General features: G+C 47.5%; 1 protein-coding gene across 9 annotated transcripts in view; it reads right to left on the bottom strand.

Moving 5' to 3' along the window:
* The window catches only part of EVC2 (EvC ciliary complex subunit 2), a 188,209-nt gene that overhangs the window by 154,348 nt on the left and 16,515 nt on the right, over positions 1-17,346 (bottom strand). For 5 of the 9 annotated variants that reach the window (XR_012434648.1, XM_065544758.2, XM_074039405.1 and 2 more), the window contains exons 4-7: positions 16,140-16,208; positions 14,077-14,263; positions 10,308-10,417; positions 6,374-6,427 (exon numbers count right to left, since the gene is read on the bottom strand). Coding sequence is in view for 4 of the 9 variants with exons in the window: in XM_065544758.2 (XP_065400830.1) it covers positions 6,374-6,427; positions 10,308-10,417; positions 14,077-14,263; positions 16,140-16,208 (420 nt within the window). In the remaining 5 variants the exon portion in view is untranslated. Of the gene's footprint in view, positions 1-1,480; positions 1,735-6,373; positions 6,428-7,485; positions 7,546-10,307; positions 10,418-14,076; positions 14,264-16,139; positions 16,209-17,346 lie in introns of those variants that run through there. The other 4 variants (XM_074039407.1, XM_074039409.1, XM_074039410.1 and 1 more) reach the window with 2 other exon arrangements.

The following is a 17,346-nucleotide window of genomic DNA, read 5'->3' as shown; positions in this document are numbered from 1 at the left end:
TTTGTAATATTTTTTTTTTTTTGAGACGGAGTCTCGCTCTGTCACCCAGACTGGAGTGTAGTGGCCGGATCTCAGCTCACTGCAAGCTCCGTCTCCTAGGTTTACGCCATTCTCCTGCCTCAGCCTCCGGAGTAGCCGGGACTACAGGCGCCCGCCACCTCACCCGGCTAGTTTTTTTTGTATTTTTTAGTAGAGATGGGGTTTCACCAGGTTAGCCAGGATGGTCTCGGCCTCCTGACCTTGTGATCCGCCCGCCTCGGCCTCCCAAAGTGCTAGGATTACAGGCTTGAGCCACCGTGCCCGGTGCTTTGTAATATTTTTAATATCTGCTAGGGTAAACCCTCCCACATTACTCTTCATTTTCAAAACCTTCCCATCTGGGTTCATAATTTATATTTTCAGGTGAAACTATTTTTTTCACATCCCCTCCAAAGTCCCATTAAAATGAGTATAGGAGGCTGGGCGTGGTGGCTCATGCCTGTAATCCCAGCACCGGGAGACTGAGGTGGGTGGATCACCTGAGGTCTGCAGTTCAAGACCAGCCTGACCAACATGGTGAAACTCCATAGCTACTAAAAATACAAAATTAGCTGGGCCTGGTGGTGGGTGCCTGTAATCCCAGCTACTCAGGAGGCTGAGGCAGGAGAATTGCTTGAACCCGGGGGGCAGAGGTTGCGGTGAGCCGAGATCGTGCCATTGCATTTCAGCCCGGGCAACAAAAGCGAAACTCCATCTCAAGAACAACAACAACAACAACAACAAAATTAGTATTGGAATTGCACTCTGAATGAATTGGGGTACCATAACAATTGGTTTAAATGTCTCTCTCTGATTAGACCTGAGATCCTGGCAGCAGAACACTGCAACCTGTTCTCTTGGTGCCTGGCACAGTACCCGGTCCTTTCATGGGCACATGTGATGAACACAGAAGGGGCTATCTAGTGCCATCTGAGAACTGCACTCAATGTGTGATTCTCATTTTCTCTCAAAAAGACAGTACTCTCATCCAGGAGACAGAAAGGGGAAGACAACTTCTTGAGAAAAAATGAGAAACAATTTCTTGGGGCCTCATTTTCCTTGGCTGACATGTGTCAGTTTCACCCTCAGGGAAGTAACAGGAAATTAAGGAGATAATGGGGTAGCTCCCAAATGCGGGAGAATCTCTATTTACACGATGGAAGCCTCCCGTCTTTACTCTGTATTTTTAAACTGCCTGATGCACACATCAGGGGCGCTGCCACCCTCCTGGCGAGCTCATCCTATTCATCACCACCACACCTGTCTGGTGTAATTCCACAGTCTCTGCAGGATCCCCCGTCAGCCCTGCTGGAACACACGCCATGACTGCCACAGCCTTGCCTCACCCTTATGTGTGTGTCACCCAGCAGTGCTTGGTTCATGCCTGTCCGGCAGTCAACACTGGCTTAACCTAGAAGTCAGATCTTCAGCTGCTCCTTCCCCAACTTTAATTAAATCTTACCTTCAAGACCCAATTGAATTCTTCCTCCTCCAGGAAGCCTGCCAGTCCACCCAGCCCATGGAGTTCTCTCTCTCTCTCTGCTGTCAGTGTCCATGGTGCAAGCAATCTATATTTCAGGTCACAAACTCACAAATTCAGCCAGTGCTGTGCATTCTTCGGTCCTTTTTTTCCATTTACTGCCTCGGTGTGAGGGTGGGGATGGTGGGTGACAGGCAACCCGAGTGTCCACGCTGCTGCACGCTACATTACTTCCTAGAATCTTGCACTGAGCCTGACATACACTTATAGCACCTGTGTGACCCCGATGGGCATTGGAGCATGAGACCCTGATGCAAAACATTCATTGTCAGCATCACAGAACACTTGGCACAGCTGTGTTGTTCTCATGTGTAAATAATAATAATAATACTGACGATGATAACAGCTGATGTTTATGGAGCCCTCACAGTGCCGGGCACTGTGTTGAGTGCTTTACATCCCTTGATCCATTTACCTCAACAACCATCCTGTGAAGTGAATATTGTTATTACTCTCATTTCACAGTTGGGGAAACTGAGGCCCTCAGAGGTATGTGATGTGCCCAAGGTCACATGCAATCAGTGAGGGACAGGGATTCAAAGCCAGGCCTTACGGTCCAAGAGTCTGCTGGGCTCACACAATACCACAGGGCCACCCTGTGCGTACACCTCTCCCCACTCAACAGGGAGCTCCCTGAATGTGGTCCACAGCCTGGGGGCGCCTGTCCTGGGGGCCGATGTGGCTGAAATTCAGCGCCAGTTCCAAGGCCAGGACTTGCATCCACAGGTTTGCATCCCAGGGGGCAACTATTCCTCTTTCTCCTGAAGGCAACATGCAGGTGACGGGAAGCCCGGAAGACCTGGGCATGGCTCAATTCCATCCACAAGTGAGTCTGCGGCAGCGGGGAAGGGCTCGCAAATACCCTTACATGAGTGTTCTCCGCCTTTCATTACACTCATGCAGCGACCAGCCACCTCCTCCTGAGCAGCAATCATCGTCATTGATGACAACAAGCTCCATCATGGGATATTTACCTGCTGAGTGCCATCTACAATGTACCGCGCAGTGGGGGACATGGGTGAATCCGACATGGCCTCACCCGCCAGGAGCTCACAGACCAGCAGGGAGACTTGTTACCAATGCACCTGACAGCCCCACTAAACCGAACACTCACCTAAGGCCAGCCTTGTACTTTCTCTTCATCTCTTCTGTGCAGGACTCTGGCTCTCTGGGAGGCGGTATGGCCCAGTGCCTGACGGCAGGGATCCGGAGCCAAACTGCTGGGGTTCAAATCCTAGTCCTGCCACTTACTAGCCATGCAGAAAAGAGTTAACATCTTCAGCCAGAGACTGGCATCCTCTGAAAGCCCTTCCTGTAGGGCTGGGCCTCAGCGGATGTCTGGGAACATGGATTTTGGGAGGGTTTCCACTATTTTCTGGTAAGAGTGGCTCTCTGCTTTCAAACTGTCTGTGCAAACAGTGTGGCTTAGGCCGAGCACCTGCTTTCCTTCTGGGAGTCTGGAATCCTGGTGTACGCCAGGCAGAGAGTGCCTACGTGGCCAGCCCCCAGTAAAAATTCTGGCACTGAGTCTCTAAGGAGCTTCCCCGGTAGACAATACTTCACATGTGTTATCACAACTCATGCTGGGGGAATGAAGCGTACCCTCCATGACTCTGCTGGGAGAAGACTCTTAAAACTTGCAGGTGATTTTCTCCAAACTTCTCCCCATGCAACTTTTCCCTGTGCTGATTTTGCTTTGTATCTTTTCATAGTAGTAAGTCACAGCAGTGGGTACAACTACAGGCATGCATCACCTAACAATGAAGAGATGTTCCTAGAAATGCATTGTTAGGTGATTTCCTCATTGTGCAAACATCACAGAGTGACTTACGCAAACCTAGATGATCTAGCGGACTACACACCTAAGCTCTATGGTATAGTCTATTCCTCCTAGGCTACAAACCTGTACAGGATGTTACTGTACTGAATACTGTCGGTAACTGTAACACATGCTAAGTATTTGTATATATAAATAGATCTAAGTATAGAAAAAGTACCAAAGCCTGTAATCCCAGCACTTTGGGAGGCCGAGGTGGCCGGATCACTTGAGGTCAGGTGTTCAAGACCAGCCTGGCCAATGTGGTGAAATGCCATCTCTACTAAAAATATAAAAACTAGCTGGGTGTGGTGGTGGGTGCCTGTAATCCCAGCTACTCAGGAGGCTGAGGCAGGAAAATCGCTTGAATCTGGGAGGCAGAGGTTGCAGTGAGCTGAGAACGCACCACTGCACTCCAGCCTGGGCGACAAAGCAAGACTCTGTCTAAGAAAAAAAGAAACAAAGAAAGAAAAGAAAAATACGTATAAAAGAAAAAAAAATACACTTGTATAGGAAATTTACCGTAACTCGAGCTTGCAGGACTGGAAGTTGTTCTGGGCGAGTCAGTGAGTGAGTGGTGAGTGAATGTGAAGGCCTAGGGTATGATTGTACACGACTGTAGACTTTAGAAACACTGTACCCTTAGGCTACACTACATTTATTTATTTATGTTGAGACAGGCTCACTCTGTTGCCCAGGCTGGAGTGCAGTGGCATGATCTCGGTTCACTGCAACCTCCACCTCCCAGGTTCAAGCAATTCTCATGTCTCAGCCTCCCGAGTAGCTGGAATCACAGACATGCACCATCTTGCTCAGCTAATTGTTTTTGTATTTTTAGTAGAGACTGGTTTAGCCGTGTTGGCCAGGCTGATGCTGAACTCCCGGCCTCAAGTGATCAGCCCACCTCGGCCTCCCAAAGTACTGAGATTACAGGCATGAGCCACCATGCCTGGCCACTAAATTTATTTTTAAAATATATGCTGTGCAGGTTTCTTCAGTAATAAGTTAATCTTAGCTTACTGTAACTTTTTATATTTTATTTTAGTTTACTTTAAGTTCTGGGATACATACGCAGAACATGCAGGTGTGTTACACAGGTGTACATGTGTCGCGGTGGTTTGCTGCACCCATCAACCTGTCATCTAGGTTTTAAGCTCCACATGTAATTGCCTTTGCCCCCCACCTCTCGACAGGTTCCAGAGCGTGATGTTCCCCTCCCTGTGACTTTATTACCTTTGTCGTTTTTTTTTTTTTTTTAACATGTTGACTCTTTGGTAATAACACAGCTTAAAACACAAATACGCCGTACAGCTGTACAAAAATAGATCCTTTCTTTATATCCTTACTCTGTAAGCTTTCTATATTTTTAAGGTTTTTCTTTTTAAAAAAAAACTTCTTAAACTTTTTTGTTAAAAACTAAGACACACGCACATTAGCCTAGTCCTGTACAGCGTCAGGATCATCAATCTCACTGCCTTCCACACTGACACCTTGTCCCCCTGGAAGGTCTTCAGGGGCAGTAACAGGCATGGACCCGTCATCTCCTAGGATAACAAGGCCTTCTTCTAGAATCCCTCCTGACGGGCCTGCCTGAGGCTGATTTCTAGGTAAGCTTATTTTGGATTTGACCAGTGGAAGCAATACACTCTAAAATAACAATAAAAAATATGTATAGTAAATATGTAAACCAGTAGCATAGTCTTTTATTGTCATTATTATTTTTTTTGAGACGGAGTCTCGCTCTGTCACCCAGGCTGGAGTGTAGTGGCATGATCTCCACTCACTGCAAGCTCCGCCTCCCGGGTTCACACCATTCTCCTGCCTCAGCCTCCCGAGTAGCTGGGACTACAGGCGCCCGCCACCACGCCCGGCTAGTTTTTTTTGTATTTTTAGTAGAGAGGGGGTTTCACTGTGTTAGCCAGGATGGTCTCAATCTCCTGACCTCGTGATCCACCCACCTCAGCCTCCCAAAGTGCTGGGATTACAGGTGTGAGCCACCACGCCCGGCCAAGTATTATGTTTTGGACATAAATGTATATGCTAGACTTTTTACGATTGGCAGCACAGTAGGTTTCACACCAGAATCACCAAACAGCTGAGTAAACACACTGTGTTACAATGGATGTTACACAATCACATGATCATTAGGTGACAGGAATTTTTCAGCTGCATTGTAATCCTATGGGACCACCTTCATATATGCAGTCCACTGTTCACCAGAATGTCATTATGTGGTGCGTGACTGTACATGTAAGTCCCGTGAGTCACCCTAGAGAACCATCGAAACTGGGGGTGGGTATTGGGGACTCTGACATTCTAGCCATGGGATCTTGAGCAAATTACTTGACTTTAATGTGCCTCGGTTTCCCCATCTGAAATGGCAGAGATTTTAAAATAGAATATGTCTCACAAGACTGTGGTGAAGATGATGTAATTCCACATATGTAAATTGCTCGGAATGCCTGGCACCCAGTAGGTGTTTAAGAAACGTGAAGTGTTGTTACCTGGTGAATTAACACTCAGTTAATACATGAACGAGTGAACATGTGAGATGCAAATGATTAAACTGAAGAACAGAAATGGAGAAGTATTAATGGTGAACAGCAGAAGCAGAGAGACCCACCCACAGACTGCAGGCTTTGGGAAGATCTGGGAAAACACAATGTCACCAGCAGCTTGACCTAGGGGCAAACACTGGGAACAGGTAGGAGCACAGCTGGACAGTAGCACAGACAAGCAGTGGAACCTCAGCCTGTCCAGCCCATGGCCCACCTGCCTTGCCCAGGTGGAGGGTCGTCCAGGGAAACCAGTCAGATAGCCTCAGGGCACACAGGGGACCCAAGAGACAGCAGAGTCCCAGCCTCAATGCATAACTGGGGGTCCAAGGCCAGCAGCCGCCCCTCCCCATGGCTCCAAGGATAGGCAGGACCCACATGGCACAGGTGTGAAGAGACACAGATAGAAGGCAGGGGGTGCTCAGGGCATGTCATGTTTCCTACCGTTATGCTTTCTTCTGCTGTTATGGAAAAAAGCGCTTTCAGCTGTGTTCTGTTCTAGAAGAGGAAAAAAAAAAAACGCTTTCAGCAACAGTTTGGGGTCTGACACACGGGGTAACATTTGGTGTGATTTCCAACCTGCCAAGCCTGGAGCTATAATCAGCCCTAACTGCTGCACAGGTCAGAGCTTGTGAAGGTCTCACTGTCAGGGGGAAGGGCATGTGGGGATAGGATCCCTCCCTCTCTACCGGAGGCTTTGTGAAATCCAAGCACCAGCTTCGCTAACATCCAGAGAAAGGCATGGCAGCATGCCCTTGTGGAGAAACGCTTGGGGTTGGGGTTGGGAGCTGACTCCAAGCCTGTGACCAAGGTAAGTCACCTCCACTCTCCCAGCATCTAGCTCCTTCACAAAGGTAGATGCAATCCTGGGCTCTGACTGCACTGCACGTGTTCTTCTCTTACTCAAATGCACTTGATTCTCCAAGCCCCAACTCCCTGTGGGTCTATCCGTAATGTCCTCGAATATTCCTCTGCTGAGAAGATACAGGAAACAGCAAAATAAAGTGTGTGATGGTATCCACCTGTCTAACCGCATGGTGACCGAAAAGACCCACTGTGAGAACATGCTTCTTCCTGGGGGTAGAGGCACAATAGCTTGCCACTGACAGGCAGTCTATAGGGTGGTGATTAGGGCCAAGCTGAGTTAATACAGGGCTCCACTGCTCACAGCAGTTGAAACTTGGGCAATGTATTGGCCTCTCTTTGCCTCTGTTTTCTCATCTGTGAAATGGTAATCATATTCAGTTCACAGAATTGCTATGAGGATTAACTTAGGTAATATAGAACCTTGAAGAGTGCCTGGCACTAGGGAGTGCTATAAAATATTACTGCTATTGGTGGCTGTATGTAGTAGTAGTAACATTAGCAGTAGCAGTAGCAGCAGTAGTAGTAGCAATAGCAGGTCAGGGGCGGTGGCTCACACCACTGTAATCCCAGCACTTCGGAAGGCCAAAGCAGGTGGATCACCTGAGGTCAGTTCAAGACCAGCCCGGCCAACGTGGTAAAACCCCATCTCTACTAAAAATCAAAACTTAGCCAGGTGTGCTGGCAGGCACCTGTAATTCCAGCTACTCAGGAGGCTGAGGCAGGAGAATGGCTTGAACCCAGGAGGCAGAGGTCGCAGTGAGCTGAGATCATGTCATTGCACTCCAGCCTGGGTGACAAGAGTGAAACACTGTCTCAAAAACAATAATAATGAAAAAAAATTTTTAAAAGCAATAGCAATAGTCATAGCAGTAATATTATATAGAACCAGACTGGCTGGGTTTGGTGGTTCACACCTGTAATCTCAGCACTTTGGGAGGCCAAGGCGGGTTTATCACCTGAGGTCAGGAGCTTGAGACCAGCCTGGCCAACATGGTGAAACCCCGTCTCTACTAAGAATACAAAAGTTAGCCAGGTGTGATGGTGGGCGCCTGTAATCCCAGCTACTCAGGAGACTGACAGAGGATAATTGCTTGAACCCAGGAGGCAGAGGTTGCAGTGAGCCCAGACTGCACCATTGCACTCCAGCCTGGGTGACAAGAGCAAAACTCTGTCTCAAAAAAAAGAACCAGACCTTGGGATTTAGAGCTTGCAGCCCAGTGAGCTCAGCAACCCATGTAATTCTCATTATAGACATGACTAAGGCATGTTTCTGTAACCTGAGCTATGCCCCTCCCGAGGTAACAAATCCCCTGATCCATGCCCTACAGATGTTATGGCAGCAGCGCTAGGAAGCAGTGGGACTTCCCAAATCCACTGTGGGCCAGCAGGGTGACCTCATGGAGGCTTCGGAGAAAATCAAAACACTGTAAGTCTTCTTTTCATGGGAGGGAAATGGAACAGTTTTAGAACATGACTGTAAAGAAAAGACACCTCTGAGGCATTCATTCACTTTGCCCTTTCTGTTCTTGAGTCACCTCTGCTTTGGAATATGTATGGTGTCTAGGAGTCTCAGGGTCTCTTGAACTGGAGCCTGAGGCTAAGTTCAGAGCCCACATTCCAGTACATTCTGCTGTGTTCCCACAGATACACAGATAGGAGCCTAAAGTGTGCTATCAAAGATCATCTTCAACTCTTTACAAAGCGTAAATCCTCACCCCAGTAAATGCATGCAGTTACGACATAAACTTCAAGGCTTCAGAAACATGTTTTAGTTCCTGGCACGAAGCCAGAAAACATGGACCAAGTGGGATTCAACACATTGTTACTGAGCACCTACTATGTGCAGGGTTCTCTTTTTGGCACTGGAGACGCAGCTGTGAACAGGGCACACGAGGCCCTGGTTTCACGGAGCTGACATTCTAGTGAGGGAGGGAGGGGGTTCCTAGGGGGTGGAGTCAATATCACAGACAGGAACCAAACAAAGTAACAGGCAGGACTATTTCAGCTTGGGGCAGGGGAAGCCACGAGGAATGTCCTCCTGGAGCATGATGGGAGCCAGGCTCTGCCGAACCATAAACCTCCCCCTGCCCAAGCCAGCCCGGCCCAGGAACACACACAGCTGCCCGGGGTTTTAGCTCCTGAAGCTTCCATTTCATTTTATTCAGAGTTTCTGATTTGCTTTCTGATTCTTACCTTATCTTTTCCTTATCATTATCTTATCTTTTCTTTCTAATTGACTTGGTTTCCTGTCTTCTGAAATTGTTGGGATTTCTTTTGGGAAACCATTTGGAATTTTATCCTTAGTTTCAAAAATCTGTCTTTGTTCTCTATTTTTTTAACTTTATACTAAATTATTTCCTGAGAGAATTGTCCTTCCCAATAGTTTCATGTCATTTTCTTGTATCTTGTATTTAGCCTCTTTCCTTTTATCTAAATTTGTCTAAGGTTTTTTGTTTTGTTTTGTTTTGTTTTCCCCTCATTGCAGCAGAAATGCCACAGTGGCCTTGCAGCCTCAGGGTAGAAGGAGGCCTCAGGAGGCAGCTGCAGGGTACAATCTGATCCTGTTATGGGACCTGGGGCAGTCACAGTCATGCTATGAGCCGCATCTTCCATGGCCGTGAATAGGGAAGACTTTCTCCAGGGGCTGAAGCCACAATAAAATGGCAAAAGGAAGCAGAGCATCATGATCTCCTTGAAGTCAGAGACCACATCTCCTCCAGCCTGTACCTGGGGCGTGCAGCACCTGCCAGGACAGGCAGCCAGCCAGTTCATTGCATAAGTGAACCCACCACAGGGGCAGTGAGAGATGGGGAGACTCACAGTAATGGTGTTATGGGCCAGACTGTTTCCCAAAATTTGTATGTTAAAGTCCGAAGTCCCAGTGCCCCAGGATGTGACTGCATTTGGAGACAGGGTCTTTACAGAAGTAATCAGGTAAAGTGAGGTTGCTAGGCTGGGTCATGGTCTTGCATGACTGGTGTCCTTACAGAAGAGGTTAGGACAGACGTGCAGCCACGGAAAGTCTTAGGAAGACACAGGGAGAAGGCAGCCTCCACAAGCCAAGAACAGGTCTCAGAAGGAATAAGCCCTGCAGACACCCTGATCTCCGGCTTCCAGCCTCCCAGACAATACATTTCTGTTGTTTTTAAGTCTAGTCTGCGGTACTTTGTTACGGTAGCCCTGGAAAATGAACAGTAATGGTAACTACTGGTTAGGTGCTTACAGTGTGCAGGACACAGTGAAAAGAATTCACATGTATTGATTACCTATCCTTATGAAAACCTTGTGTGAGGCCCAGAGGGGTTAAGTAACTTAGGCAAAGTCACAGGGGCATTACTAACGGAGCCCGGTTCACGGCAAGGTGTGTGAGACTCCAGGGCCTGTGCCCTTATCTGCTAGGTGGCATCACTGAAGGAAAGAACTAACAGGTCTTCTGTCTGAAGCGTCCCTGTTTCTAAAACAATCTCTCCTGGCAGTGGCAAGACAGAGATTAAAGTAACAAAGGTAATACCTGTGACGAGCTCTGAAAGGTAAGTTGGGCAGGAAGCTTGAGGCTCTCCCCGTTCCCAAGGTCTCCAGCCTGGAGTGTGGCTGCATAGCTGACAGCAAAGGCATCTCCCACTGTGCAGAGAAAAGCACGTGTGATTCAGTGAGGGCTCAGCCATGCCCCCGGCCGTGCCCCACCACACCTCAGACACATCCTGGCCCTTGGCTTCCCTGGTTCCAAGGGAGGCCACCATGGCAGTGATGCCTGCAGCAAGGAAGCCTTTTGTATTGCACACAGCTAGGTGTGAATTCTCTGAGTGGTAAACTGGGGACAGTGAGCTGGGTGGACTCCTGGACTCCCACTCCTGACATTTCCATTCACGAGCGGGGGTGCACTACCTGCAATAGGGCTGGCTCTCCTAGCCCTTTCTCACTGTGCAGCACGCCTCATCCCATAGGTAAGTTTGGGTGGGCCGCACTCAGCCCATCCTGCTCGGACGAGGCTGTACCAGGACTGGAGGCCTTTGCCCAGTGTGGCCAGGTGGGTGACAGAGCCCGTCTAACTCTGCCAGTCACTGTTCTCACCTAAGCTTGTCCTCCAATCTTGACTTTCTCCCTAACAGAGGTTACTTATAGCCCTAAAATGCCACAATATGCCTCATTTCTCAATGTATGCAGACCTCAAATATATATATATATGCACACACACATATACACATATATACACACATACACACACACATATATATGTGTGTGTATATATAGTAAAGAAAAGAGGAGGAATGCTCACTTAGCCTAAGGAATCACTGGCATTTTTGTTTTAAAAATCTTCAACATTTTCATTTTTATTTTAAAATTTTTATTTATTTATTTCTGAGATAGGCTCTCTCTATGTTCCCCAGACTAGTCTCGAACTCCCAGGCTCAAGCAATCCTCCTGCCTCAGCCTCCTGCGTAGCTGGGACCTTAGGAGTGGACCATGCCCATCTCATTTTGTTTTCATATATCCTAGAGCTAAGATAATGAACGTAAAGTGATAAAGATAATGGCAGTGACAATGACAATGACAGGTAAGGTAGTCATAGTCAGACCTTCCCCATACAGTGGTTTGACCACTCTCCATGCGCTGCACCTGCATTAACCCAGCTGATCTCCACGCACTGCCCCGAGATGGATGGAGAACACGTGATTTTCTGCAACATACAGAAGAAGACACTGAGACTAAGAGACAGTGACTGGCTTAGGATCACCCGGGTGATGGACAGGGAGCCACCTGACCCTCTGGGTCCCATCACCTTTTCCCCAAACAACACTGGCTCTCATAAAAGAAAAGCATCAAATAATAATGATGATGAGGTCAGAATGTCAATGAACTGGGACCTGACTGGTCATTTGATTTTAGTTATCCACTTATGCTTTGGGGAAAAAAAAAAAAAAGTCACCTGAGTCCCAAGGTGAAAGTCAATGTTATACTCCTTGGCATAGCGGTGAGTTCACAGATAAATATGATTTGGACACTGCACTCAGGGAATATACAGCCCAGTAGGCAGAGCCAAGCATGGGCATAAATAACAAGAATGGAGCAGTAAGAATAAAAATAACACCAACAGTGGCCAGGCGTGGTGGCTCATGCCTGTAATCCTAGCACTTTGGGAGGCCAAGGCAGGAGGATCACTTGAGGTCAGGAGTTCGTGACCAGCCTGGGCAACATAGTGAAACCCTGTCTCTATGAAAAATACAAAAATTAGCTGGTCGTGGTGGCACACGCCTGTAGTCCCAGCTACTCGGGAGGCTGAGGCAGGAGAATCGCTTAAACATAGCAGGCGGAGGTTGCAGTGAGCCAAGATTGTGCCACTGCACTCCAGGCTGGGCGACAAGCATGAAACTCCATCTCAAAAAAAAAAAAAGAAAAGAAAAGAAGAAAAAAAACACGAACAAAATACCTCCTAACACCAGGAGCCCAGGAGCACTTTCCATAGCCAGGCTGCGTCACCCTGCTTTAGCTCCCTTACCTTCACAGCACCTTCCTGGGTAGGTGTTATTAGCATGCCCAGAGGACAGATGGAGAGCCAAGGTTCAGAGACACGCAGTGTGCACGTGCCAGAGCAGAAGTCCATGAATTCACGTGTGGAAAGTGCCTAGAATGGCACGAGGCTCCAAGCAGGAAGCAGGAAGGGGCAGGTAATCTCTGTGGAAGTTTGGAGGCAGAGGGGTGACTTTGGGGCAGTGGATTGGGTGGGGCTTTCTAGAGAAGGTGACACCAGGGCCAGGTCCCAAAGAATAGAGATGATTTGTATATTCAGAATTGGGGAGAAGTGCTTTCTTGACCCACAAAAGAGCAAGAGTAGATGCTAGGAGATAGGAGAAGAGTAGGAAGCTGGGTCTGGCAGGAGCACGGACCATGAAAGGTCGGCGGGGAAATTAGAAGAAAGATGTGCAGGACCACAGGCTGGAGAGGGTGTTGGACACCTTCCCTTTACCAGACAGAGGGCCTGGGTGACACTGTCTCCTTGATTCAATCTCTACGACTCCACAATGGACTGACATTCGCACGACCAAAGCACTTTAATAGCTTTCCAGAAGCCATGCAGCTTCTCAGTCACAAGGCTGGGAGTCACCCAGGTCCATCTGAGGCTGCGTCTGTGCTCTGCTCGTGGCCCCATGCTCCATGCTTTGAACACGAATTGAAGAATAGCGGATTCATTTTTATATCATTGAAGGCATGAAAGCACTGAAGGTTACTTAGCTGGGACGTCTCATAACAACTTTTATGACATCATTTAAATCAGAGCCAGCAAAAAGGTCACTACGTGTGGGCAAGCTCCACTAGTAGCTTCTGTCAATAATAATGTGTTACGCAGTATTCTGAGGCCTTATCTAGGCTCAGAGGGAAGGAGCAGCACGTAATCCTAGCAATGTGTGCTGTGAGTACGGAGGCATGGAGTTGGGAAGAGTTCCAGACATGTGAAAAGCACGACAGTTTAATGGTTACCAGGGTGCACAGGGAGCCTGAGCTTGACTGTCAGCCTTGACAGCAGCCAGCCCTATGACCTCGGGCAAGCTTCTCAGCCACTTTAGTCCCAGTCTATTCATCTGTAAATGAGGTCCTATGAAGAATAAAGGATGTCTTTGCCTGCCTAGGGAAACTGAGTTCTGAAGCTATGGTACCAACTGAATCCCAGAATTGGTTTTAAACCTGCTTAATTGACCAATAACAGCCCACCTCAGGAATCGAACCTCTGAAAGCCAACCAGTGAGGGTGGCAGAGTCTACAAATCAACCAAGCAGCAGTGGAGTTACTCCAGTGAACATGTTCGAACACACCTGGACACACCTGGACACACCTGGACAGCTCAGGAACATGCTACTGAGATGGATGTCAACCCACTCCCACTCTGTCCAGCACAACCCAAAACAAACTTTTCATCTTCCTGAGTGATGATTAATTTCAGTGATGTGAGTGACACGTATACTGGGATCCACTGTAAACTCTATTTTTGTGTATGTTTGAAATTTTTCATAATAAAAATTGACTATATATTTTTTAAAAATTTCCACAACTCTTTCCCCAAATCTAACATCTTATTAAGATAAATGAGAAATTCAGCTTTTTGGTTACAGATATTGAATGTGGTCTCTTTTTATGATACCCTGATAGTAAGATCCATTGTGAGGATTAAGTGAGTGAACACATGTAAGTCTTTAAGAATATGCCTGACCCAGAGCACATTCACCTGGAAGTATCTGTACATATTCTCATTTGTCATCCCTGGCTTCAGACTGCTCTGCTGTTACCTTGCAAAAACTTCTTGCTAAAAGCCTGGAATCCTTCCGAGGTCTTGTTTCCTATGGACTCCAGAACAGTGAGACCAGCGATGCTGTCCAGCAAGAGAAGCTCCGAGAGGTTGGCTGACGAGGGTGTCTTGGTGTTGTTAACAAGCAGCCATATGTGGGCTGTCTGTGCTTCGCTTGGCCCAGACACCTAGGGCAGGAGGAGAAGGCATGAGGGCAGATTTGCTGACAAATCCAGCTTCCTCAAATGGGGCACGAGCCCAACCTGTGCACATTAGGCATCCAGGAAGAAGGAGGGTAGCACAGCCTCACAGAGGTTCTGGGAATGCATCAGGCTCCGTATGATTTCAAAGACCCCCAGCAGGGTTTTGACCCACACTTGCCAAGCTGTTGCTTGGAGACAGTTTCAAAGAAACCGAGACAGCGAAATCATCCCTGCAGAGAATCTTAGAAGAAAAAAAAGTCCAAGTGCAGAGCTAGTCAGGCTGGGGAGACTGTGACAACCAGCATTACCGAGGAAAGCAAACAGTGGCTCTTTGGTACTTAGTTATTTTAAAGATTCAGCCTCAGCCCCGGGTCTCTGATGGCCATGTGATCTCCAGGAAGGACCTGAGTAGCTCATCTGCCTCTTGGATCATCTCCCACACTCAGGCTCTGCCCAACATGTGTCTCAATGGCTCTGCTGCTAGAAGCCATCCAGTGGCCAATGCAGCAGGCTCATCACCTGGGCTCTGCACTCTTGCCCTCCCTTCCCCTCTAATCTTGTCTCCCAGCCCTCCTGCACCACCTTCTCCCCAGCTCTGCTGAAATACATGCAGGAGCTGGAAAAAAGAGAAGGAAGCAACGTGTGTGCTGAGAAGAGTGAGCTCTGGAATATAAGTGATAAAAGCAAGCTTCAGAACTGTGTGTGTAATATACTGCCACCTACGTGAATTAAAAAAGTGGGGGAGAAAGAAGGTACACATAGTAGGCATGCATGTGCACACACTTATAACTGCATGCACATGGCAGAAAAAGTCACTAGAAGGATATACAAGAAACTACTACTAACACTGGTTGCATCCAGGAAGGCAAACGATGTAGATGAGGGCCTGTGATAAAATGAGGGTGGCACAGGGAAGGCTTAACTCAGCAAGCCTGGGCTGTCCAAACCCTCCACATTCAAGAGAAAGGAATGGCCCTTGACCAGCTCCTGAGAGATAATCTCTAAAGCCTGCGGAATATCCTTGCCTGGGTCCTTTGACCTCACCAGATAGCTGATGCCAGTGATTTGTGGTGGGTGCCTTGGACCCTGCTGTACTGAAATGACCTCTGGAGGGGCTGGAGAACAAACAACTGAGGTCAGTCTCATGTGTGCTCCATGCCTATGTGACTGAGCCTGAGAAAAAGCCTGGACCTCAAGGCTCCAGTGAGCTTCCCTGGTTGGCAATATTCTATCTGCATTGTCATACATCATTGCTGGGAGAACTAAGCTCTGTCCACACGACTCATCCACTGAGAGAGGACAGCTAATGCTCATGCCTCGTCTCTCCTGGGCTGTGCGACATTCGCCTTTTTCCTTTGCTGGCTTTAATCTGTACCCTTTCTCTGTAGTGAACTGTAACTGAGCAGAAGGGCTCTTCTGAGTTCCGTAAGTCCTTCTAGCAAATCACTGACCCTAAGGCAGGTGCTGGAGACCCCTGACACAAGGATAATATGTAGGATTAGTAACCATCTTGTGGGATTAGGAAGGTTAAAGACCTAAAAAACATTAAACAACCTTGAAAACTGTCAGGTACCCTAGTAATGATTAGAATCTGAAACAAAATATATCACACTTTTTTCCCATTCGAAATGATCACTGTGGATTTTTACTGACAATTATTTAATTGTAACAAAAATAATCTCAGTCCTAGTGTTGCCATATGAGATGTAAGAGACCTTGCTGTTTGTTCACTGCTCACGTGTCCAGACTTGTGTAGGTAAGCCCATGATTTATCAGTTCTTAAACACATGACTCTACTGAAATGATGTGGGCAAAATCCAATTATTTTCTCTTCAAATATAAACCACCAATGGAAACTTACCAGTGCACATTTCTGAAAAATTACTCCATTCTCAGAAGTCCCTTGAACTTCTCTTGAAATGTCCCCATACTACAATAAAACGTAAAAGTTATTAGAAAATGAGAAATATTTCATGCTATACATATATTTAATAAAAGTACAAGATGATGACATTTTTACAGGAGGGTAGAAGGATTACTGCTACTAATCCTTAAGTAATCTTGAAGTCTTATTTTTAAAAGAGCATTAAAGGATTGGAAATTAAAACTTACGGAAAGAAGAATGTGGACATGAGCTTACACCACAGTGTATTCCCGGTCTGGATGCATGTGTGGGACACCTGTTGTCACAGGGACTCAGCCAACCAAGACTGACATACCAGCAAGGGAGATGTGGGCAGACGAGTGAAGATACCATTTTACATGTACCATGTGCTTCTCAGGTGGGGGCTGACAGCACTCCTGTGCACCACGGTGCACTGGGACAAAGGGCAGTGTGTCTGGGGGCAGGGGCAGCCTCTCTGTGAGCTTGATCCCTCATCAACATAGGGAATCCCCCTGCCAAGACTTGGCCTCCTCCAACCCTGCAATGGCTCCTATGAAAAGGTTCCAAAGGAAAGCCAGGGCTCATCCATCAAATACAAGCCTCCTGCTGCCTTTGAAACTTCAGGTTTCCTTTCCCTTTGACTAATAACAAGTATCTATTCATTTCTGCCCTTGCCATGCTCCCTATCCCAGGGCCCTGGCCCCTGCAGTATCCACACACCTCCTTTAAATGGGACTGGACCCTTACTTCATCAAGGAAGCTCTCCTCGGTTCTCCTTGCTGTGATGGCCACGTCTTTCCCACTCTCTGCCTTGCGCACCTGTCACCTGCAGAGGGACAAGCTGTATTCTGGGTCCCAGACTCCAGCAGCTCTCAGTAATATTAATAATCATATGTCTTGTTTATTTTTTACTTATTTTTCATTTGTGTAGACATGGGGTCTTGCTATGTTTCCCAGGCTGGTCTTGGACTCCTGGCCTCAAGTGGTTCTCCTGTCTTGGCCTCCCAAGGTGCTGGGATTATAAACGTGAGCCACCACACTGGGCCTAATAAACTGTCTGTCATTGGCTGAGGGCCAGGCATGGCACCCATCACTTTACATACATGAGTTCTATTACCCCCATTTTATAGATGAGGAAACCAAGGCTCAGAAAGGTTAACTCTCTTGCCAAAAGTCACACAGG

This window comes from Macaca fascicularis, chromosome 5 (genome assembly GCF_037993035.2).
Source record: "Macaca fascicularis isolate 582-1 chromosome 5, T2T-MFA8v1.1".
NCBI lineage: Eukaryota > Metazoa > Chordata > Mammalia > Primates > Cercopithecidae > Macaca > Macaca fascicularis.
This window is presented reverse-complemented; position numbering and strand designations above follow the sequence as displayed.